The sequence below is a fragment of the Thermobia domestica genome, chromosome 16, assembly GCF_964235325.1.
Source record: "Thermobia domestica chromosome 16, izTheDome1.hap1.1, whole genome shotgun sequence".
Classification (NCBI taxonomy): domain Eukaryota; kingdom Metazoa; phylum Arthropoda; class Insecta; order Zygentoma; family Lepismatidae; genus Thermobia; species Thermobia domestica.
The window spans coordinates 58,041,611-58,068,954 of record NC_137469.1 but is presented as its reverse complement, the minus strand read 5'-3'; the positions used below and the strand labels follow the sequence as shown (position 1 = coordinate 58,068,954).

At 34.4% G+C, this 27,344-nt stretch overlaps 1 protein-coding gene across 1 annotated transcript in view; it reads left to right on the top strand.

The window, feature by feature from the left end:
* brp (ELKS/RAB6-interacting/CAST family member bruchpilot) overlaps positions 1-27,344 on the top strand; it is a gene marked incomplete in the record, with an annotated part of 771,444 nt that overhangs the window by 565,307 nt on the left and 178,793 nt on the right. The window contains 1 exon segment of the mRNA XM_081742418.1: positions 3,096-3,245. Coding sequence (XP_081598544.1) covers positions 3,096-3,245 — 150 coding nt within the window.

Genomic DNA, 27,344 nt, shown 5'->3' with positions numbered 1-27,344 from the left:
TGTTTTATCTGTTTCCTCTTGAACGACCCTTGTAGACTCACTTTCAGCCTTCTAAACAATGCTATGTATTAGTATTGATAGTATTAGAACGCTTATATCCGTCCGTCCTTTCGTTTGGAATGCCTACAGTTGTTAGAGCGGCGGCTTATATGGTGGTCTTGTTCCACTTTTTCCAGAATGCCATCCATTGATTTGTCATCCATAGCGAGGAGCATCTTTGATATCGAAATTTCCAGAATGAAAGCAACTTAACCATCTGTTGGCTGTTATTTTTGATAACGTATGTTGTGCCATAAACAGAACAAATTATTTCACATGCCTGTGCCGCATTTGCGCCTTTATTCAAATAGAATTGTAAAATGTAGCGCAGTCTTGTGCCAAGCTAACTCAAATTCACAGCGCAATACCTTACTTACATCTGATTATAAGAAATTCAATATTTTTGCGCATCTAACTTCAACTGACAGCTGTGAAGTGGCGTTAGACCTGATTCGCTGCGACTCATATACCCTACGATTTGTGACACTAACACCATCTCGTGCGCAAAAGGCTTAATACTTTTTAGACAACCTGATAGATAGCGAGAAGAGGTTTTTCGGTGTAGATTCACGGTCACAAGAATAAGTTATAGATGTACTAATTTATACTTAATTGCAAGCGGAAGTTATACATGTATTACTTTATCCTTGTATTGAAACCGGAAGTTATGAATAGACTACTTTATCCTTGTACTGAAACCGGAAGTTATATTACTTTATCCTTGTATTGAAACAGAAAGTTATAAATACACTACTTTATCCTTGTATTGAAACTGGAAGTTATAAATACACTACTTTATCCTTGTATTGATACCGGAAGTTGTAGATGGACTGTATTGAGACCGGAAGTTATATATGTATTACTTTATCCTTGTATTGAAACCGGAAGTTATAGATACACTACTTTATCCTTGTATTGATACCAGAGGTTATAGATGTACTACTTTATCCTTGTATTGAAACAGGAAGTTATAGATGTATGATGTTATCCTTGTATTGGAACCGGAAGCTATAGATGTACTATTTTATGTGTATTGAAACCGGAAGTTATAGATACACTACTTTATCCTTGTATTGATACCAGAGGTTATATATGTACTACTTTATCCTTGTATTGAAACAGGAAGTTATAGATGTATGATGTTATCCTTGTATTGGAACCGGAAGCTATAGATGTACTATTTTATGTGTATTGAAACCGGAAGTAATAGATACACTACTTTATCCTTGTACTGAAACCGAAACGGAAGTTATAGATATATTACTTAATCCTTGTACTGAAACCAGAAGTTATAGATGCACTACTTCCTTTTTCAATATTAAATCTTCGTAGTCTGGAAACCTACCATAATTTGACAATGTAAAATGAAAACCCTTTTTTTAAAAATTATTTGCTGTTCTTCATTATGTAAATCATTCTCTACGGTTTAAAAAAAAAATCTTGTAGAGAAAGTGGTTAAGAGTGTTACAACATAAAGGTCAAAAGATTAAAAGAAAATTTTAATTTGTTTACCTACATTTTACATTGGAGCTTGGAATTAAAAGGAAAAAAAGATATTACTTGTATGAGATAAAAAAAATTATGATCTCTCTTTTTTTCTATTTTTATATATTCTCTCTTTTTTCTTATTTCTTTCCTGCACTTCTCTTGAACGAAAAAGGTTTACATTTTTCTTTGAGCACATTCTTTTAGTTTACTTACCATTACTTTCATCAAACATTACACTGTAGACCCTGTTCTTCCAAAAGAACCCATAATTTCGCGCCGTGTTAAATTAAGGTTCTCTGCAAGTAGATATCTCATCTTCAGCAAACCGTAAAAGGAAGAGAACACAGTTCAAATAGAAGTTTTAAAATATGTATGTATATAGATTCTCCTTTCGTTGCGTGGTTGAAATTGGATCCTTTCTTCTTAGTTCAAAATAAATATTAGGTATATAGGGAATGAAGATTGGAAAATGGTGTGTAGGTACTGGGTCACTGAAATATTGCCGAATAAGCCAAGATTATATAGTATTGTTGCGTCTATAAGTCGCATATGCTTTTCCAAGTAGTACAGTGTATGTGTCACTGTTCCATGTATATCTGTCACAGTTAGGGCTTTATGTGTCACTGTTGGGAGTATATGTGTCACTGTTAGCACAGTATCTCTTGAACTTGCGTTGATCTTTGATCCTTCCTCAGTGACACGTAGCTATGCCTGGACGGGCGTATCCTCAGACAATGCAATGATAGTCGAAACTCATGGCGCGAGAATGTACAGCCAGGGACGGTAATAACGGTGCTCTCTCGAATATCAGTTGTGGGAACTCGGTCTGGTTTTAGACCCATATCGGAGATGATTGCTTCTGCGGCGCTGAACCTCAATGGTTTCTCGGCAGTGAGACAACCTCTTGTTTCAAAGAGTGGAAACGTGGACCTGTGTACCTCCCTGGGAATCTAACCACAATCATCTACTACTGGTCTTATTCGGGCCATCAAGTAACGTAGCCGTTTACTTACCTTTCAGGGGTCTGTATCCGGGGAGGTGTGATTCAAAGGAATGTAGTTGCGGAAGAGAAAGGAGTATTCTACACGCTGATGAAACGAAGACAGAGATTCTACGAATAATTGAGTGTCCGAGAGTACAGCATTGATACAAAGTTTCAAGAATGAAATTATCACTTTAAGACAGATGAATAAATAATTCCAAAGTTCTTGAGAATCAAATGTGCAATTGAAGTAGATTGCGAAGGCAATCGAGCACCTTCAGAGTATGTTCCTCCAACTCCCCATATGTTAACGTTTTCATATATACTAACCTTTCACTTTTATATTTTAGAATTTCTTGCGTCGTTCCCATTTTTGTACAAAAAAAAAAAATTGTCATGACTTTTGTGATTATTCTCATATATTTAATTAATTTTCACAAAGCACGAAACATGCTAACAGATTTTTATATAAATTATATATAAATATTTTCAGAAATTTGTTTCATTTAATTGTCTTTCTTTATCGTACATTTTTGTAAGAATATCAATTAATATAGTGATTTTAATTATGTGATTTCTTTTGCAGAAACAAGCTATGTTGGTCCGGCAACTGGAAGAAGAACTACGAATGCGCATGCGTAATCCGAGCGTTGAAATGCAACAACAGATGGAGGCTCTGTTTGCCGAAAATGAACATCTAACCAGGGAAATTGCTATACTTAGGGAAACTATTAAGGTAAGTGGGTGTAATTAAATCTAATGTGAAATATGAATTTTCTTGTACAGTTAGTTATGGTTCTACTTAAGTAATTAAGTTAATAAACGGACAACTAAAACCTCTAGATTATTGATGTTCACTTCAAGTGATAACAGAATAATATTATTGCGAGCAGCAAAGCACTGAGTGAGGCTGAAAAGGAGTTTGCGTTTTAATAAGAATTTGTGAATTTAATGAGTGAAACAGGTATATGGTTAATACGTTTCAAATAGACACGGGCGTTGATCTTAGGGAAGCAGAAAAAGCAAAGCGAAAGAGAAAAATGAAGTAAAAGAAATCTTTCAATCCAACATCCCATGATTACGCCCAGGCCCGTATCCAGGGGGTCTAGGGGGCCGGCCCCCCTCTAAATTTATGCGTCCCCTAAAATTTCCACGGTAGGCTTGCAAATGAACTATATAATATGGTGATGAACTATAATATGGTTGGATCGAGCCCCCCTAACTTCAGCCGGGCCCCCCATACATTTTTGGGCTGGCTACCGGCCTGATTACGCCCTTTGGGCTAAAGGAGACAATGATTAAAGCAAGCGAATGACAGCGGAAGAATGAGTGAATTGAGAAAGTTGGAGGAAACAGGAGTACTCCAGGAAAACCCACGGACACAATGTTGTCCACCACAAACTTACTTGGCCAAAGGATCGAACCAGGAACCCCACGCACCAGAATTAAATGCTCTACCACTAAGCCACCGTGGCCTCTACAAAGCGATGGGAAAATCATCATTCATGTTTTTGTAGATAATATCTAACAACAAAATCTTCGTACCTGATCTTCCCCCAAAGTTATACAAAAATTATACCGCTGCAAGTAGTAGACTGTTTGTCACTGTTAAAATATATGCCGCCCGTTAGCAGACATGTACGTGAGAATTTATTTCGAAGGGGGTTCGAAGGGTTCAAATTCAATATGAGAATAAATTATATTAAAATTTGTAAAATTACTCCTAAAATTAGACTAAATTTACAGAAAAGTCGGAATTTTGGGAGTTCGGACCCCCCAGAATCCACCCTCTGCGTACGTCCCTGGTCGTTAGAAGAAGACAAACAATAATAGATATTATCTACTAGTTAACAATGTAATTTTTTTAGATAAATAAATTATTTCAGCAGAATTGAAAACAATCAATTATTATTGGCAATGGATGACATATTTATTAGTGCCATAAAAATTGTTTTCTCAAAAAACATACATGAGAATTTACCGTTACAACATGTCATTTTATTCAGCTCGATTCATATACGTCTGATCTTTCCATAGCGTTATAGTTAATCAAAAGTTAATTTTAAAGATAATCATAATTTTGAACCATACCTCATTAAGGTTGGTTTAAAGGGATAAGTTTCACCGATAGATGTCACTACAGTCTTCGTATATCTCTCATGTATTTTTTACCTTTCACGAAAATTCACGATTTCTCTTACAAATTTCAAGCTACAGACTTCAAATTTTTTAGAGAAGGAACTTCATAACGTATCGAAGGCAACAATCCGTGCCGATTTTTAATTTAGAATTTTCTTTATTGTTGAAACAGTATATTGTTAAAGATTTGGATATTCGGTTTCAACAATTTAGCCATTTCAACAATGAAGAAAATACTAAATAAAAAAAATCGGCACGGATTGTTGCCTTCGATAGGTTATGAAGTTCCTTCTTTAAAAAAATTTGAAGTCTGTAGCTTGAAATTTGTAAGAAAAATCGTGAATTTTCGTGAAAGATAAAAAAAATACATTAGGGAGATACGAAGACTGTAGTGACAACCGTCGGCGAAACTTGTCCCTTTAAACCAACCTTAACATAACTAGGAAGAGTTATACATATAAAAACTGGCCTATTTACTACTGCGAAGAAAATGTTAGGTCACGAAGAGAAAATAGCAAGGAAGGAATGGATCACCAAGGAAATTCTGGAATTAAAGAATAAGAGAAGGAAATTAAAGGATATTAACAACAACGATGTTATGGAATGGTATAAAGAATAAGAAATAATATCATTCGAAAATGCCAAGGATGAGTGAATAAGACAAAAATGTGAAGAAATTGAGAACATGAACAGGAAGAGTATTAAGGGAAATTTCAAAGCACAAAGAGCAATGTACAACAAGATAAATAAGGAAGATCCATGACTGAATCTGAAGAAAAAGTGAACAGATGGAAGGAATATTTAGAGAGTCTTCTATGGAAGCGACGAGAAGTTATTTATATGAACTGGAAAACATAGAAGTAAGAAAACAGTGAAGAGGAGACTTCATACTCAGATCAGAGAACGACAAAGCATTAATCGTAGAAGATCTGAAACATGGAAAATCCCCACATGTAGGTTAGATATCTGTAGGAATCATACGGAAAGATCAGGAAGGTCGTATAAATTAATTAATAATATCTGTACGTGACGGCAAAATCAGGAAGATTGTTAATTAAAAATATTCGTGAAGAACAGAAGAACCTTCCAGACTTCCAGAAGAACAAGACAATGGCAATGCCAGAAACGATAGGTAAGTGGGAGAATTTCAAAATGATAAGTGTACTTACTGAGTCAACTGGTCTTTGTGATGGACAAACTGTGTGAGTGGGTTTTCTCGGGTTTTCGCCGTTTCCTCTTACACCTCATAACAATTTCTTGATTGTTGTTCATGATAAGTATCTCCCTTAGTTTAGAAGCATAATCGTGGAACGTTATACTCAAAAGAGTAAATATATATATATATATATATATATATATATATATATATATATATATATATATATATATATATATATATATATATATATATATATATATATATATATATATATATGAAAACGAAGATAGAAGAAGTACTTCCAGGAAACCAATTTGACGTCACAACTAATAACGAAACAAGGGGGCACGGTGGCTCAGTGGTAGAGCACTTTGCATCTAGTGCATGGGGTCGCTGGTTCGATTCCTGGCCAAGTAAGTTTGTGGTGGACAACATCATGTCCATGGGTTTTCTTGGGATACTGCCGTTTCCTCCCACATTCCCATTCCACTAATTCTTCCATTATTATTTATTTGCTTTAATCATCCATCTTCTTACCCAAAAGTGCATAATCATGGGACGTTAAAGTGAAAGATTGCATTTAATTATCATTGGTAACTTGAGTTTCTCACACTACAGCGTTCGCACCGTAGCAATAATGTGCGTCTCTCACAGTTCTGACGTCTAAAATACGGGAATAGTTTAAATTTCTCATACTCTGATGTCTACGTCATGAAACAATTTTAAATTTCTCATATTCTGATGTCTGTATTATAAGACAATTTTAAATTTCTCATACTCTGATGCCTGCATTATGAGACAATTTTAAATTTCTCATACTCTGTCTGCGTCATGAGACAATTTTAAATTTCTCAAATTCCGATGTCTGTATTATGAGACAATTTTAAATTTCTCATACTCTGATATCTGTATTATGAGACAATTTTAAATTTCTCATACTCTGATGTCTGCATTATGAGACAATTTTGAATTTCTTATACTCTGATGTCTGCATCATGAGACAATTTTAAATTTCTCATATTCTGATGTCTGTATTATGAGACAATTTTAAATTTCTCATACTCTGATATCTGTATTATGAGACAATTTTAAATTTCTCATACTCTGATGTCTGCATTATGAGACAATTTTAAATTTCTCATACTCTGATATCTGTATTATGAGACAATTTTAAATTTCTCATACTCTGATGTCTGCATTATGAGACAATTTTGAATTTGTTATACTCTGATGTCTGCATCATGAGACAATTTTAAATTTCTCATATTCTGATGTCTGTATTATGAGACAATTTTAAATTTCTCATACTCCGATGTCTGCATTATGAGACAATTTTAAATTTCTCATATTCTGATGTCTGTATTATGAGACAATTTTAAATTTCTCATACTCTGATATCTGTATTATGAGACAATTTTAAATTTCTCATACTCTGATGTCTGCATTATGAGACAATTTTAAATTTCTCATACTCTGATATCTGTATTATGAGACAATTTTAAATTTCTCATACTCTGATGTCTGCATTATGAGACAATTTTAAATTTCTCATACTCTGATATCTGTATTATGAGACAATTTTAAATTTCTCATACTCTGATGTCTGCATTATGAGACAATTTTGAATTTGTTATACTCTGATGTCTGCATCATGAGACAATTTTAAATTTCTCATATTCTGATGTCTGTATTATGAGACAATTTTAAATTTCTCATACTCCGATGTCTGCATCATGAGACAATTTTAAATTTCTCATATTCTGATGTCTGTATTATGAGACAATTTTAAATTTCTCATACTCTGATATCTGTATTATGAGACAATTTTAAATTTCTCATACTCTGATGTCTGCATTATGAGACAATTTTAAATTTCTCATACTCTGATATCTGTATTATGAGACAATTTTAAATTTCTCATACTCTGATGTCTGCATTATGAGACAATTTTGAATTTGTTATACTCTGATGTCTGCATCATGAGACAATTTTAAATTTCTCATATTCTGATGTCTGTATTATGAGACAATTTTAAATTTCTCATACTCTGGTATCTGTATTATGAGACAATTTTAAATTTCTCATATTCTGATGTCTGTATTATGAGACAATTTTAAATTTCTCATACTCTGATATCTGTATTATGAGACAATTTTAAATTTCTCATACTCTGATGTCTGCATTATGAGACAATTTTAAATTTCTCATACTCTGATATCTGTATTATGAGACAATTTTAAATTTCTCATACTCTGATGTCTGCATTATGAGACAATTTTGAATTTGTTATACTCTGATGTCTGCATCATGAGACAATTTTAAATTTCTCATATTCTGATGTCTGTATTATGAGACAATTTTAAATTTCTCATACTCCGATGTCTGCATCATGAGACAATTTTAAATTTCTCATATTCTGATGTCTGTATTATGAGACAATTTTAAATTTCTCATACTCTGATATCTGTATTATGAGACAATTTTAAATTTCTCATACTCTGATGTCTGCATTATGAGACAATTTTAAATTTCTCATACTCTGATATCTGTATTATGAGACAATTTTAAATTTCTCATACTCTGATGTCTGCATTATGAGACAATTTTGAATTTGTTATACTCTGATGTCTGCATCATGAGACAATTTTAAATTTCTCATATTCTGATGTCTGTATTATGAGACAATTTTAAATTTCTCATACTCCGATGTCTGCATTATGAGACAATTTTAAATTTCTCATACTCTGATATCTGCATTATGAGACAAGTTTAAATTTCTTATACTCTGCATATCTTACTTCGAATTCTCATATTCTGACATCTGCATCCCGGAAATAATTTCTACTTTCATTATTATCTTCTGCATCATATGGAAGCTTATACTTATCGTACTATAGCGTCTTTGCTATGGTGATAGTTTATTTGTTTTTTTTAATTTTATATCTGTACCATGGAAAGTATTAAACTTCTTATGTTCTGATGTTTGCACTATGGGAATAATTTATATTTCTCATACTCTGTGCCATCTATGAAACATATTTAAGTTTGAACAAAGCACTGTCTTCTCTGAACCAAATAAATGACATACAGCATAGCCAAAGGAATTATGTTGGAACTGATGAATCTCAGAGAATAATTTAAATTTCTTATATACTATCTCTACATTATTGAAGTCGTTTCGATTTCTCATACTCTGACGTCCGTACCGTGCAAATAGTTTAAATGATTAGGTTCTAATTGTGCACCATGACAAGAGGCCTTAGCAACAACCAATCAGTTCTTGTAAATATATCTCTTAATTGTAGATGCTTATAGTAGAGTGTATTGATTTGAATGGAGGGAATTCTTGCCTAATTACTGACGTTTCTTTCGTCGTACCTATTCTTGTTTTTACTTCTAGTCCACTTTAGTTTTTGTGGCCGCGGCGCCTCAGTGGTACAGCGTTCACCTCGGGTGTATGGGGTCTCTGGTTCGATTCCAGCTCGCACCAAATGGACTTTGTGGTGGACAAACACCGTGTGCGTGGGTTTTCTCGGGGTTCTCCCGTTTCCTCCCACTTTCTTCATTCCACCATTTCATTCATATATCATCATCACCGTCTCTTTTAGCTCAGTCGGCATAATCGTGGGACGTAAAACTTAAATATTCCCACTTTAACTTTAACCTTTTGGATGTTTCTTCTACTCCCTAATTCATCATTCCAGTCCTCAAATTAACACTATTACTTCGTACCTATAGGTGTTTCCTTTTTCTTTAATAACGTTCACTAAAATCAATAACACCTTAACATTTTTAATGTTTGTACTATTTCCCCCGTCCTCTTATTCTTAGTTTCTGTAAAGTTTTGTAAGTTACAGCTTTTTCTGCGAACTTTTACACTTTCAAAAAAAAAAAGAAAAGAAAAGAAAAGAAAAAAGAAAAGAAAAGAATTTGCTCTCTGTGTGTGGGAGAGAGCCAAAGAGGGTTGTTCTTACCACGTATGTAATATCGGGTGAAAACTGGCAACACTGAGGACTAAAATAAAAGAAAAGACAAGAAACAAGAGAGAGAGGTGGTAAAGAAACGAAAGAAAGAGAAAAAAAGAGAAACGACATGAGTGGAATTCCTTGCTTCCTGCGTCAAAAGAGAGGAAGAAGACATAAAAGAGTAAGAGAAGAGGAAGGAAAGAAAATGGCGACACGTGTTGACAACCGTTGAGAAGGTAGGCTGAGAGGGGCAACAGGAAAGGATGCTAAGAAGATGAAAGTACTAAGAGAAGGATCATTGTTGCCATCCTTAAGGGATATTTTTGATAAATGAACGAGGAATTTTTTTCTTTACTTAGCCTTGATTTATGATAAACTAAGCAGCGTTTCTGAAACTGTTGTCCGCAGAACACAAATAGTTCTCGAGGTCTACTCTTGTGGTGGTACTTTTAGATTGAATATTAATCTAAAACAAAAGTCAGAAAAAGTAAAAATTGAAGTGAATTGCGTATCGCATGATATCAATAATAGATTATATCATTTAATAAGATAAATATTTATAAATTCTAATACCTTCTTCAGATGTTTTATTACAAAATATTCTTAATACCCTTCAATTATTTTTTTTAAAATAAGAAATTAATGTGTACTTTCTTCTGTATAAACCAATTTTGATTAGTATTTTACTATTTTAGAAGTACGTATAAATATACTTGTATATTCTGGTATATACTGGTATCAATAAATTAAGTTATTGATATTTGGAGGAAGAAGAGTGAAGAAAGAAGCTCAATTACACAGAAACATCTCTGAACAGTAGCGGATCTACATGGTAAAACTAAAGGTGGGGGGAGGGGGGAGAGTATCCAGAACCCAGACTATGATAGATGTTTGATGAGTCTTGCAGAAGTTTTAAACTTAAGGTGGATCACTAGGTGTTCTCGGTACTATGCGAAACGCTAATTGAATAGTGCGACGTTGCCAGGTAGTGTCGAGTGCTAACTGGTACCCGATAATAAAAGAAGTAATCATGGAATTCTGTTTGGATACTTACTGGAGAAATTAGTTTTCGACCCTTACCGCAATTCACAGCTAAGTTCCGCTTCTCGAACTGCACGCTAGAATCCAGGAATTAAACGTACAAATTTGGCAACAACGCATTATGGCGTTCTGCGCAAGTTTCTTCTCAAAATCTATTTTCTTAAATGTAAATTAATATGTAAATAAAATGTGAAACATAACACGAAAAACGATCAAACTATATATCTATTTCGTAATAAGATCGTTACTTTAAAATACGTTACACATACAAATAAACATTTAATAAAATTGAGCACTTCTAGTAAGATCTAACAGCAAGTGCCATCTTGTGTGCTTATTTTAAAACGAATCAAATATTTTTCTTTTATTTGTTATCTTTTTCGATATCAGAAGACACAACCAAATGAATCAGTGTCTTGTGTTGTAGCTGAAACATAACTTTATCTTATAGTACAATATTTATAATATGTAACGTTTCATTGTTCAGTAGTTAAGGATATGAGCTAAAATATGTACTGACTTCCGGGTGGTGATCCATCTCTCTCTCGATTAATATTATGGCTAGGTTGGCCGTTGACATTGTTGGACTTCAACGGTATTGTTTTATGCATTGCATAACAGAAAAATTGCAACTGAAACTATATTTACTGTTTCAAAAATTTTCTAATAAAAAATTAAAAAAAGCAACGGTCACTATAAACTTTCAAAAATGTATAAATAATAGTTTCAATCATGTTTGCCGCTCAAAAAACTGAAGGGCCTAGGTCCCTGCCGGCCCCGGGCAAGATACACCACTGCATCTGAAGGTAACAATAATTCAAATTGAAGGAATCAGGTCCTCCCTCTTCCCTTCAATACACTCATAAATACTATTTATCATCAGTAATAACCAAGAAATTTATTAAATCAATCAATTTAGCAACAATAAATAAATTGACTATTTAGGTATGCCTGAGATACCCATACTTAACCTTTCAAATTTATTTTGAGTATAGAACGAAAGTATTTTACATAGTATATCTACAATGTAAGACGCTTGCAAATCCATTCATGACTCTGTTATACTCAGTTAGTACCAAAGATGGGCACCCTCATTCATTTTTGCCCCCAAAAAGGACCACCCTCACCCTTATTTTGGTAGATATGGGTGGGGCGAGTAAGAGTGAGTGTGAGCCAGTAGGTTAAGGTGAATGAGACTATGAACTAGTAGATTGAGAGTGAGGGTGAGTGAGGTAGAGGGTATCAACAATATTTGAGTGTGAGGGTGGATGAGTGTGAGTGTGTGGGCGAGTGAGTGTGAGCCAGTAGATTGAGGATGTGTGAGTGAGGGTGAGGGGGATGAATAATATTTGAGTGTGAGGGCGGGTGAGTGTGAGTGTGAGGGAATTGATAGAGGGGTAAGTGTACGTGAGGGTTAGTAAAATGCCCTTCTTTGGTTAGTACCTATAACATCATAATCTAAATTCACATCCGGCGACGAACTGAAAGGGTACATGATTGCAGCGGACAGCTAAAGCCGACGGTGAAAACAGGGAAAAGGAATGTGTGGGGCAGCTGTGAGTATCAAATTATCAGAATCCATAAGTGAATAGTCTATATCTTTCGTTTCGGAACACGGCTGCAGATTAAAATTACATGAAGTGACTAAAGCCAATTTAATTTGACGATTCAATTTTTTTTATACCCTTTTCAGAGTCGTATTAAGGAGTTTGACTAACGCGTCATCCTAACTTCCGTATCTAGAAACACGGTAAAGTTAGCATCGATTTATATCGAACAAGACTTTACAACAAGATTGTTCAAGCACATTAAGAGAAATCATGGCAGCCGAGCTTACCATATAGGTCAAGAAACCACATACACACAATGGCTTGTTAAAAAGATGGTGAAAATATTCTTGGGTTCAGAAGCTGCTAGATAAATTTCAAGAATTCCTCTCTACTCTCACATTCAATGACCGAGTTCATTTTCAACAACACATTTATGTGAACTATGCTTCTCGAGGTTAGCAGAAATTTAAAATATTATGAAAGAGGGAAAGACTGATATCCATCGGTGATGAAATGCGACTAACATTGTCAACGATTGCTCCATGAGGTTCTATTCCCGGTGGAGACACTCGGTCGAAAAATTGTTAAAAAAAAAAAGCTTTTTCAGGCCAGTCTTCCTGAGTGAGGTTTTCCTGGGGTTTTCTTTACCCATACCAGGCAAATGGTACCTAACATTCAGGTCCCAGGTCGCTTCCTTCCTTCCCCAATCCTTTCATTCTTCCCTTTTTTCGGCTAATGTGCTCGCCGAGGGACGTCATCTCTCATACTTGGCGGGCTAATATGACGTTAAATGCCGAGAGCCTAGGAATCTAAATGGTAATCCTTATCCTGATTTCTCCATGGATCAGCCACCTGCATGTAATTAAGCACGCACAACTAACACATTGAAAGTATGACTACAAATACTTACTTTAACAGAAATAGAAAACAATTTGTGGAGCTTAAATTCACTACATATATATGCTATGATATATTTTAACTCATGTTCATAGATTATAATTATTTATTGAAATCCTCAAAATGTCACTTGAAATAGTTCTGACAACTATTTAAAAATATACATTCGAAATACCAGTATTTTTGCGTACTTGTAGTTGTATTTTTATGTCCTGCACTACACAAACGTCACACCCAAAACGCTGATAACTGCTAAACCTGTCTTTTCTAACAATAGCAGAACACTACTGAGATAAGGAACACAATGAAACCAAGCGTTCATATAGTTTCTCCAGTGTTGCCGAATCAGTGTAACATTTTACCCCAAACGAAGCGAATATATTTATTTTTAAAGCGTTATTATTAGACATGCCTGTAAAACGAAAAGTAGAGCTAATATTCGAAAATAACTTTCAAATTCGTGATGAGCACCACAAAATCAATAAGAATTAGCTGATTTTGTTCAATTTACATTTTCGTTGTTGAACAGTGTTATTAATAAGTTCAATATTCGATAATAATAATAATAATAATAACAATAATAATAATAATAATAATAATAATATGTTAATTATTATACAAAAATGTAATAAAATCTTCAAGTTTTACGTCCTACGGTTATGCCGGGTAGGCTAAAGAAGACGGTGATGAGGAGAAATGAATGAAATGGTGGAGTAAAGAAAATGGGAAGTAACGGTAAAACGCGAGAAAACACATGCACACGGGGTTTGTCCACCACAAATTCACTTGGCGCGAGCTGGGATCGAACCAGGAACTCCACACCAGAGGTGAACGCTCTACCATTGAGCCACCGTGGTCCTTATGTTAATTACAATACCAATTTGTATTAACAGTGTCGTATAATACGTTTTTTAAGAATAATAACTTTTTGATGTGCTGTGTTGAGCCTTGGATAATTTATGCTGTGCTGCAAGTAGAAAAATTTGCGGAACACTGCTCTATAACATTGGGAAACATACCCACTTACAAATTTTTGTCGTCCCATTTTGAAGTAACCAAATGAAAAATAGGTAAATTTTCCCCTCTGATAAGTTGGCAACTATCGCTAACACAAGGCGAACACTGTAAGGTGGAGGAAACCTAGAGGAACCTACGAAAAGGAATCTTTGCTTTGAAAGAAGATCTTAAAGCCAAAGAAGGGAGAAGAAGGAATAATAAACGAAAGAAAACAAAAAATAAATACAACAAAACAAGTGAGAGAGTATAAAATCTTCTTTCAAGCTTAAATAATAACAAAAAAGAAAAAAAGAACATCTGTTTTGCAAACAGTCCGGACAAACATGGCGTTAGATACAAAAGAGACAAAATCTATAAAGACTTGAGTTGAATTTTAATATTTTGTGTCGTATTGAAAAGAATAAGAAGAAAACAAGCAGTTCTAGTTCTGTATCTCCTAAGTGGGATTACTATTATAAAAGAAAAAAAATCACATTTGTCATTAATATGTCTGTTTTTGACATAAAGATATATATTTTCTGTTTTGCAGAAGAATATTAAAGAAGTTTGTTCCATAACAAGATGTCAGAGGAAAATAAATTATTAAATTCGTGTGCCTACTTATACTATTTATTAAAATTGTAAACTGATTTCAAAGTATTATATTTAAAATTGCTTTAAAAGGACTTATCGGTCATCTTGTTGAAACCATAGTTTTGTTTTCCGTTTTTTTTCTTTCTTCCTTTTTTAAGTCTGAAGCTAGTTCCAAGTTGTATAATCGATCCAACACAGGAACATTCCAATAAAAATAAAACAGGTAGAAATATCACTTGTACACCATGTCAAGAAGTTTGGTCAGAATATTAAAAGTAACTGTATAGTATGCAACCAATGTTACTTTTAAATAGAGTTGGGTTGCATAGTATCGAGGGAAATTTCTCTATAGTAAACCCCTGATCCCCACATCACAACATGAGCACATGTTTATGAACGACACGTGCTAACGTTCACAAACAAGTAGACGATACACAGAACAAGAAGACACGAAGGGAACGAAAGAAGACGAGCTACCCAAAGTGGGCCCATAAAAGAGGAACCACAAAGGAAGGAGGCATCAGTTGACCACTGATGGCCAACCCATTACAGCTCTGAAGGTCGCTTTGGACTAAGGGGCACTACCTATCCTAACATCCCTGGAGGCTGCTCTGAAGCGAAGGGGATTCCTCAACACAACCATACCTCACGAGGCTGCTATGAGCTTAGGTTTCCTAGGACCATAACCTGGAGCCACTATAAGACATCCCGGTGGCTGCTATGAGCGAAGGGGTTCCCGTATGAAACGATATATCCTTCAACCTTGGTCATAAAAAGATCCTGTTATAAGAACTTTGTAAACACAAAGACTATTTCTTATTTTTATAATGAATAGATGAAGGACTAGATTCCTGGTCCATAATTGACTCTACCAACAAATCATTTCAATATGGAGGGGTATATCCTAGGATCAACAGGATGAACCACCTCCGTCAACGAACTTGATTTTTAACTGGAGGCCGTGGTGGCTCAGTGGTGCCCTCCCTGCTGGTCTAGTGGCTAGCACGTGCGCCTTTGGTGCACCGGGTCCCGGGTTCGATTCCCGGTGGGAGAGCATTTGTGATTTTAACTGTCCTCGATATTTCTGTGTTCGTGTCCCTGTCGCTCTAGGTAATTAGAGAAAACAAGTTAAAAATGAGTAATGCAAGTAAAACTAGATATAAGTAATTTAGGTAAATTACTGGAACACGTTCGGTGAGTCAGTTGACTTTTAAAAAAAAAGTGGTAGAGCGGTCGCCTCGAGTGCATGGGGTCCCGAGTTCAAACACTGCTCCCGCCAAGTGAGCTTTATGGTGGACAAAGACCGTGTACGTGGATTTTCTCGGGGTTTTCCCATTTCCTCCCACTTTCTTCATTCCACCATTTCTTTCATTTCTCATCATCACCGTCTACTTTAGTCTAGCCGGCATAAACGTGGGATGTAAAGCTCAAAGATTTAATTTCATTTTTTTATTGATTTCTAACTTTAAACCCTCTATGTTCTGACCAAAATTGGTGGGGATCCATTAAGTAGTTCTGAAATCTTTTTGACAACCGGATGAACGGACAGACGAATAGTCAAAAGGAATTTTGAATGGTAAACCAAACTCCTTAAGTATCCATGGATTTTTTATTTTTTATTTTTTTTTTATTAGAAATAATGGCAGTTCATGAACTTTAACGTGCGTAAAGTCCCTAATTCTGGTATTAATGCCTTCTACATAAGACGTAATTGTCTCATTGTTAATGTTAAGCTTAGTATGTGTACTACATAGGTTACCGGCCGATCTCGTGGTCCAAAGTATGCCGTTCTAGTACAGTTGTGGAAAGTAATAACATTAACTTCCTCAGAATAATTAAAAAGAATCTGCAATTCCTGGAAACGTTTGGAATATCTGCATTGATCTGTTTTTGTCATCACTGTTCAAACATTTAAAAACGAAAAGAAAAAAACAAGAGGTGGCCCTCAGCTAACTAAAAAGAAAAACAAAAACAAAAGAGGTCAAACGTTTACTCCTTATTTCTACAAAAGAGATTTATGTTTTTTTCTACTTTTCTTCTTCTTTTATCTAATGCGATTAGGAATGTTACAACATCCAACAAAGCACTGTCTTAACTCTTAACAAGGGCTGCTGAGTTGTCGTTTAGCAATGGTATGGGAGGGAAGAATTTCTTGCTTTGGTAACCTCGCCACAAATCAAAATTGAGACAAACTACAGAGTAGATCATTTATGCACTTCGTCAGCCCAATGCATTTGATTAAAGTGACCGCAATCGAGCTTCTAGTATTCGACTTAACATGCATTTGAATGTCTTCTCCCACGGTAACTTCCGGTAAGAAAAAAATCCGATGATTTTAAATAAAACTGGATGTGTGATTTTTCTTAAGCTTAGAGAATTGGCATACTGATTGGGGTTGAAATCCAAGAACAAGAGAATAAAAAGGAGGTAAAAAACAACCGCAAATTTGATATTGAAAATGAAAGATGTTGCACGACGACTTTTTTCGATCTTGATTAAATGTTTCACAAATTATTTCTCCCATGTGAAGAGCAAAGGCACCGATCCTGGGGGCCAGGGGGGCCCGAGCTTCCAATGCTCATATTCCCCCCTCTGCATTGTATTTATGAATATACAATATTTAGCATAATTTGAATTAAATTTGTTTTAAAATCCTCATGTATGCCTTCTGCATTTGAACGGGTCCTCCAGAGTTACAGGCAAATCGACGCCCTTGGTGAAGAGTTTCAAACTTTTCCCTAATGTTTGACCTTGAAATCGGTCAAGAATAAAGGAGTAAATTCAACCTCAACTTGCTAGTTTCTGCATGTGAGTGATGTGATAACAAATAGACATACGTCACCAAAGCGGAGGACTTCACAACTTACAAAGTAATACCAACCCATGAGAATTTTTTTTAAACATTGGCTGTTTTAGATTGTAGCGTTTTGTAACTACTAAAAATTTAAGCTACGCTGTAAATTTGTATGTATTTTTCAAATAGCAGTATTTTGAAAGCAAAATGAAATTACACTGTAAATTTCGACCGTTATTTTTTTTTCGAAAATTGTACAATCCTGAACCATGTGAATATTTTATGGACAACAGCAAGTCCATGAGTTTCCTTGAGGTTTTCCCTTTTTCTCCCACTACCGCCAATTCTTTTATCTCATCATTTATTTACTTATATCATCCGTTTTTTTGTAACCTATTGCTAAGCACTACGTCACAACTTACAAAATGGCTCTCGGCAATGAAGAATTTTAAATTAAATTCACATTTCCCCTTGTTTTATATTTCTATAGTAGCATTCTGTTTCAGTGAAACGTAGGGGCACGCCGTAAAATTTCGATATATATACTGTTAACTAACAAATTATATTTGTTGTTCTTGTTCTGCTAGCAATGATACTCATAATACTTGTAAGTGTACTTGTATAATTTACTAAAACAGTATCCAAAATCTCAAGTAAATAATGAGTGTATGATAATGAATTAAGCCATCATACGATAGACATATTCAATTTTTGACTCTATGATAACATGAATTGTGTTACCAATAATAAAAATAATGTTTTGTTTCAATTCCTTTCGAACTTTCGCTAGCTATTGTGATCTTTTTATTCTCATTGTCTTCTTCCGACTTCTATTGCTAGTTGTAGGCAACCCATCCGACTGAGAACTATTGTGGGTTGCATACACGGCAGCGCAAAACCGCGTGTAACCGGCTTAAAAAAAAAAAAAAAGCTCTCAATATAAGCCATAAAGTTATGTCTATGTTCACACGTAACTTCGACGTAAGTGCACCAATTTTTCTTTTTATTTAAAAAGAACATACTTTCCCGGTGGTCTCATATAAATTGCATGAGTATATGGTGATAGTCTTTGGAGCGGAGCTAGACCATTGGATATCTTAATAGGTGAAGTGTAAAAACTTCATGGAAAACTTTGTAAGGACCTAAGGATAGTATTCGAAGCTAGATCATGGAACTCCTTAATAACTAACAGTGTTCGCCATTAATATCGTGTGTACGACCACTCATAACGTCAACAAAGGTACACTGATTTTTGATAGTTTTTTTTTTTTTTTTTTTTTTTTTGTTTGTTTGTTTGAAAGGCTATACTTTCCTTGTTTCCTTATGAAAACTTCATAAGGATCTAACAATAATCTTCAGACCTAGACTAGACTATGAATCTTTTCAACGGCTGACAGTGTTAATATCATCAAACCAACCAACTTCATTGTGTGTATGTTCACACATAACTTCAGCCATACATGTTCCGATTTTCATTATTCTTTTTGTTTAATTTCAAAGAGTATATTTTCTCGCAAGTTTCATGTAAATTTTTATCATGAATGAATGAAAGTCCTTGGAATTAGGGAATGAAACTCCTCAATAGATGACAAATTAATTTAAACTAATATAAAATTAGTTTCGGCGATAATTTTGTGAGGCATTAATTGTTTGTTTTGGTATATACTTCAAAATTTTTGAAATAGATAATCGTATTACGTTATTTTCTGCTTTTAGGCGCTTTATTATTATTTTACGCTTTTAGTGCTTTTATTATTTTCTACCTTTCAGCGCTTTTGTTGAAGTCAGTTAATATTGTTTCTTTTTTAAAAATAAAGTCATTATGCAACGATATGTTTTTGTTCCTTTAATCGTTCTTCCGTTTTCTGATCCCATATATATATATATATATATATATATATATATATATATATATATATATATATATATATATATATATATATATATATATATATATATAATCTTGATAGAAAAGAATGTTGATCATCCTCATGCAATTCAATGCAATGACACATACCAAACAAGCTTCTCCTACCTTCTGCAGGTACATTTTCGAAATTAAATTACCTACGTGCCCTTTTGTGTGGTTCGATCACAACTCATTCCACCTAATTAACTCAATTTCACCGGAAGTGGTCGCTTATTATTTTATTCGCCCGAATCGCTTATATTTGTTCATGCATATTTCGTAGACCGAACCATTTTATGGAAGATTAACGTCCTACCTTTAGTTTAGATACCTACAGTAACTAAACTACTGGGGCAATGAAAAATTGTAAAAATTAAATAAATGTAAATGAAAAATAACGGATTTCAAGAACACATTAAAAAGCGGAAAATAGTAGCTTTTTTAAGAAAAGATAAAAGAAGCAATATTAAAGTACAAAATAAAATCGCTAGAAAGCAGAAAATAATAAGAATCATAAAGCACTTAAAAGCAGAAAATAATTCATTACCATTATCTACAAAAAAATTGAAGTTTGTAACAACCCAAACAATGATAATTTTATGAGACATTACTTTGTTTGTTAGGGCACATACTTAATTTAAAAAAAAAAGAAAGAAAAAATAGAAAATGGCAATATGTTATTTTCTGCTTTTAAGAGCTTTATTATTTGTTACTTTTTAGCGCTTTTGTTGAAGGCAGTTAATATTATTTTTTAAAGCTATTATTTTGCAATGATTTGTACTAGTTCCTTTACACTTCACAGTGGTCTTTTATAATTTTGAGTGTTCTGTCCGGTACAATACAAGTTTTAGTACTTTCCGTAACGTAGCTGGTAGATCAGTTTCCAGTTTCTATTCCCTTTGGCTTCAAAAGATATATGTAAAACGAAATTAGGAAGCTCGGGTGAAGAGAAAGATTGAGCCTGTAAATAAATTGCGAAAACTTTCAAATAAGCTTTATTCAAGATTATTCACTTTCGTACATCAGTTAGTTGTTTCATCCTATATAACACTGGAGTTCTACAATGTCATGAAGCCACAGGTAGTATTATTTGGTTAGCACCCAAATATTTAAATCATCACTGAAAGATGTAGTTGCATTTTGGAATACAATTTTTAAGTCCCTAAAAAATGAAAAAATATATTTACTTCTTGCGAGTGATTTTGTATCTATTCTCTTTGGGTTTATACATTTTTAACTCCGAGTAATGGCTCTCATATAATGAACCATGTAAACGATGCACTTATGTGTATCTTCTCGTCCTAGCTATTCATGATCTGTTCTTTCATGGTATTAGATTCTTGCATTTACTTATATTAATAATGCTAAATGGTTCCATCCCCGCTTTCGTAAGCTTGTAGTAGATAACGTCATGTTCGTGGGTTTTCCTGGAGTTCTCCCGTTTTCTCCAATATCTTTAATTCTTTCAACTTAGCTCCCTTGTGACTTTGTAGCTAGCATATGTACCTTGGGTACGTAAGATTCGGGTTGTACTCTGGAACGAATTTATGGCCGGTCCTCGCCCAAGTAAGTTTGTGGTGGACAACATCGTGTCCGAGGTTTTTCTCGGGGTACTTCCATTTCCTTCCAATTCTTCCATCATTATTCACTTAGCCCAATCATCCGTCTCCCTTATCCTAAAAGGCATAAATCATGGGACGTTAAGGTGAAAGATTTTCAAGGGAATCCATGTGAGTTCGATCACGCGTTAAGTTGAAAGTACATGTCTCATGTAATCTCGGGGCTGAACGGGAAACAAAACATCAAATCAAGCAACTCATTTGATTTATATATTTACATTTCATTACGTATTTTCTTTAGTTAACGCAGGGCATCACAATCAACTATTACATGAAATTCATTTTTGAATCACCGTGTAGTTACAACTTTTAAAAAAAAATGTAGTAAAAATGAACGAAGTTATGTTTTGTTTGACATTTTGGTGAAAACAAATATTCTTCTAGTTTTACGTCAGATGCGTATTCCCTTTAGGCTAAAGGAGAAGCAGTCCTGTAGCCAGCCCAAAAATGTAGAGGGGGGCGGTAAAAGTTAGGGAGGCCCGATCCAACCATTTATAGTTCATCACCATATTATAGCTCATTTGCAAGCCTTCTGTGAAAATTTTAGGGGGACTAGTAAAAATTTAGGGGGGCCGGCCCCCTAGATCTCCCTGAATATGGGTCTGAGGAGAAAGAAGATTAGTGAAGATGAATGAATATTAAAATATAATTGTTAGAATAATAATTAGGGAGGAAATGGGAGAACCTCAAGTACACTCACGAGCAAGATGTTGACCACCACAAACTTGTGTGATCAAAGATCGAACCAGAAACCTCTCGCACCAGACAATTCGGTGATGTCTACTCAAAATATCGGTTCCCTTCAGTGTTATTTTTCACAACCTTTTTTTTTAAGTGAAATGACTCTCAATTCAGATAAATTTTCAAATGTTTCATGTCGTTGGACCAACATTTACAATTTCATACTTTAGCAGGAAGCAAAACCAGGATAACACGCATCAAAACCACGCTCGCTAACCAATTAACCACACACAAGAACTTGTAGATACAAATTACGTTTGTTAGAACTTTGCCAGCGCAGATAAACTTTCTAGACCCTTTTACAATTTTAACTTTTTTTTTTTTAAAGCAACCGCAAATTTTCTCTGTGTGTGTTTTTTTTCTACCATTTTTTCTTTTACCAATTAAATTGTCGTCCTTCTTCTGTCATGTTGTAGCGAAGAAACACGGAAAACAAAAGCAATTCGTCCGAATTCAATTTCAGGTTGTTAAGTGTCCACCAAAATTGACCTCAATATGTAGTTACGAGACACGACTTCCGAATAGTCGTTGAAAAAGGAAAAAAGGAATAGACCGAACGAGTAACATAAAAGAGGAAAAGGGAAACAGGAAGGCTATATTTCACTTTTGAATTGGCCAATTCTTGTTCTAGAATTCGTCATAGTTACGAAAGCTTCTGTACAATCGTCAGCTAAAGTAAGTACGCCTTCTGCATCTTTATACAGTAAAACCTGTCTTCAGTGGATCCTTTATTAAACTGAAACTTGTGTTAAATGAAAATATTTCACGGTTCCACGAATTTGCTGTCGAAAATCGTGTTTAATTCCCTTCATTAAAAGGAAACTGTATTAATAGTAAACGGAAATCAAAATAAGCCTCTGACTTGCAAGGAATTAACTGACTTGCACGTGCAGATATAGTGCGCCATACCTCTAGCCACTTACAAATGCATCACTGCTTCTATGCCAAACCGCATTGTTACTGTCTTGCGAACCAAAGATGGATATGCCAAATATTAAGTAGGTGGTCATAATGTCTTTGTAGTGAATATTGAATCTTCTTTATTAAAAATTACTGGCACATGTTCCAGCGGTTTCGAAACTTCTAAGTTAGGGTGGTGGTGAAAGGGGCCATTACCATAACATTTCTTACAATATATAAAAAATGACATCGACTTGTCTGTCTCATCACCACGAGAAAATGACTGAACTATTTGAAACGAATTTTCTCATATAATACTTGATTCGGGACAAGTTTTGTCATACCACTTCTGTTAAAATTTATGTCCTAAAAGGAGGATGCCTAATTTTTAAAACATTTTCCATAAAGCAAATCTACGTAGCTAGTTTGTCAATGATTTGGAAAAAAAAATTACCAGTTTTGACTACAGTTTCCTTTGATGTAGCATTGTTATCGTTGTTTATAAGTTTCCTGTCATTAGTATACATGTCACTACTCACACAAATTGAGAAGCTTCTTGCATCATCCTCCTGAAAAAAAAATCTAGTTCACTACTGCCCATCCATTGTCTTGTTCCCTCTCTTTCTCTCTCGTTTTCCTTCTGCCATACCTGGGACATCGGTGGCTCAGTCGTAGAGCGTCTATCTCTGGTGCATGGGGTGCCTGTTCTATCTCAGCTCGCTCTAAGTGGGCTTTGTGGTGAACAAACACCATGTGCGTGGGTGTTCTCGAGATTATCCCACTTTCTTCACTCCAAATTTTTCCCGCTCGATGTTTGTGGGACTTAAAACTAGAAATTTCATTTTATTTCATTGTCCTTCAACCATACATTTATGAAAGTTTCCAGAGAATATGTTAACAACTATTTTAATTTTATTCAATATTGTCCTTTCCCAGCTTACTATTCATAACACTTTCTCATTAAATTTCTTTTCCATCCATTAATTTTTTCCCCAATATTCTCCATACTGATGTTTCACACATCTCTAGTTGTTTAACATCCATTTTTTTCGTAATTCTGATGTTTCTATTCTGTACAGTGTAATACTTCACACCAAACGAACGAGTATTTAGCATTTTTTTCAATTATCCTTCAAACACGCTTTTCTTCATCCTTAATGCTTATTTTACCAACCTATCCTTGCTTTTCTTTCCTATTCACTAATAAAGATCAACAATGATATACTTTAATTCCAAAACTTGATTACCTTTTCTTTTCCTTCCCATTCAGTTCCATAGTAGGCAAGGTTTTTCTTTATTTCTACTGTCATTTGTTAATAACTAGCATTCTAGCCGTTCTTTGCACGGGAAAAATAAGGATATATATATATATTAGGTATATATAGGTACATTTTTCATTTCATTTTCTTTCTACTTTTATCAGATATCCCATAGTACAGTTTCTTCACAAACAAAATCTTAACCAGTTTCTTGTTCAAGTCCAATTTCGCTGAAATTATGTTGACAAGTACACCCTAAATTATTCCTAACATGTAAGTAACTTTTCAGAATGTCAATACTGAATCAAAAAAAAAAAAAAAAGTTTTCTCTACCTGGAAACAGTGAATTCACTACAATCTTTAGAAATCGTTAACCAAATCTGTAGTCAATCCCCATCACCCCAAAATATATACACATTTGAGAGGCGCCTATAAATGTATTTTTGTCAAAGTTGTAACTCATTTCGTGGAAGTTGTTACTCAAAATTCATCTCCCTCCAATTTGATTTTCCAAAAATGAACCTTAAACCTCTTCCTGTGTCTACACTCAGCCAAATCGTCTTCTTATGAGATATTCATATTCTGAATATCAAAATATGTACTCGTAGTGTATGCTGAACATTCCAAAGAAATTCCCAGTAATAATGTAAAACATTTTAATAAACTTGTGTACGCCTCGGAGTAGAATTGTTTCAAAACTCTGTCATAGAATATTTCAACTTCCTAGACCGAGAATAGATTTATCTTACCTTTTTGCATTCGTAGATCTTGAATTTCAGAAATTCACGATGTATAAACCAAACTCGTTCACGCGGAGTACACGTGAGATTGATATTCGTTTACGAATGAGCATGTTTTCTACTATTCCTTGCTCATACAGTAGATCTTTACTAATAATTCTACGTTAATACCAATCACTACTAACATATTCTACTTTTTCCCTTCCAACGTTTATACCTGATAGAATTTTCTTTCTTCGAGTAACTATTACTTTCATCTTTTTTTAGAGGGCACGGTGGCTCAGTGGTAGAGCCCTTACTTCTGGTGCGTGGGGTCCCTGATTCGATCCCTGGCCGGGTAAGACTGTGGTAGACAACATCGCGTCCGTGAGTTTTCTCCCATTTCCTCCAACATTATCATTTCGCCCATAGCCTACAGGGTATGAAAGTGGGACATTACACTGAAAGATTTAGCTTCATTTTTTAAATATTTTCCCCGTTCCATATTCCCCATCATATCAACATAGATACATAAAGATATTACAGTATATCTAACTCACAATAAGGTACTACAGTGTTACTGCATCTTTCATTTTGCATACACACACAAACAAGAAAGTTCTCATGGAGAGAAGAAGTAAATTTTTCTTTTTTAATTCTGCAGAAATAGATTTTTTTTTTTAAAAAAAAGAGATTTTCAATAGCTACTGGTGTTAGAGAGAGAGAGAAAAAGGGATTTTTTTTACATAAAAAGGTAGATTAAAAGGTATAGGATTAAGGGATCTTTCGTCCAGTTTCCATGGAAACAAAAGGCTCTGCCTTGAGCAAACAAAGGTCCAACATCATTCTTCGTCTTTGAAGCCTCATTTTCTCTAACTTCCATTCGAAGAGTCTAATGCCGTGAAATTGAAATATCTCCAGGGATACGTTTCTTTTTTTCGGTGAAACCTTTAAAAACTTTTTCGTCTTACTTACTTTTACTAACTTTATGCGGTATGCTCCTTTATTTACATCCTTTATTTGAGAAAAAGCGAACCAACATTTTACTAGCTGTACACCATCAACTACTATTTTTTTCCCCGCCTTTAAAGTAAGTGTCTGAGAGGGTAGTTTTCCTTCTTTCTTACATACTTATGTCTCTCTTTTTTTTTTTTTTTTACTTTATACACTTTCAGGTAGTTTCTTACCTTTAGAATCTTATAAGTGGTGTGTGAATCACTGTTCGGAATATGTGCGTCACGGTTAGGAATATATGTATCACTGATATAAACATGTGCGTCACTGTTAGGAATATGTGCGTCGTTATTAAGAATATATGTATCACTGTTAGGAATATGTGCATCACGGTTAAGAATATGTGTGTCACTTAAGAATATGTGTATAAGTGTTAGGTGAAATACATCACGGTTAGGAATGTGTGTATGTCAGTATTAAAAATACGTGCGTCATTTTTAATATATGCGTCACTGTTAAAAATATGTGAACCACTGTTAGAAATATGTGCATCACGGTTAGGAATATGTGTGTCACTTAAGAATATGTGTATAAGTGTTAAGTAAAGTGCATCACGGTTAGAAATTTGTGTATGTTACTATTAGAAATGCGTGCGTCATTGTTAAGAGTGTATGCGTCACTGTTAAAAATTCGTGTATCACTGTTAGTAATATGTGCAGCACGGTTAGGAATATGTGTGTTACTGTTAGAAATATGTGTATCACTGTTAGAAATATGTGCATCACGGTTAGGACTACGTTTGCCATTGATAGAAATATGTGCGCCACTGTCAGGAATATGTACGGTCCTAATTTTCCCATTATTTCAGTAGGTTTCCCTCGTTCTCTCTTTATTTAAGTAGATACCACCTTTATTGAAGAATCTTGATTTCACCATTATTTCAGTAAATTTCTCCCTTAATTTACGAACCATAGGGTGTTCAGACATCTCATTTGTTCAGTGCATTTTCCTGTACAACGTCCGGAATGAACAAGCACTAACTACCATTTTAACTTCGGTCATTTGTAACCAAAAAAAGAAAAGAAAAAAAAACTCTTTACGAGACGGAAATCTCACATTTATTTGACAGCCACTATTTCTTTTCCGTTAGCTTTCTCAAATGATAAATTACGAGCTAGACTTGATTTTTTCTTCTTTTTCTTTAAGCGTAAGATGATGTTTAGTTGAAAATGGATAAGATACGAATTACAACCTGAAATACATTAGAAAGAGTGTGCTTGACATGAAACTATTAATATTAGAAGAAAATATATTTTGAATATATGTTATGAAATTTATACTGTATTGTACTACATTCTAATTTGGTAATTTGGAATACTAATTTTCAAGAGTCTATACGGTGTTTTGAAGAATATGTATTAGCATTGAGTAGGCAATGTTCTACGTTCCCTATGGTTAGATAGTAAAGACTAATTATAAACGAAACTTAACTGTCTAACAAGGTTTTCGTAGGAAATCCAGTAATTCATCACCGCAGAAACACAAAGCCGTCAGTGTATCGACTTCTTAACTGAATTCTTATTACTTATGTTATTTTAA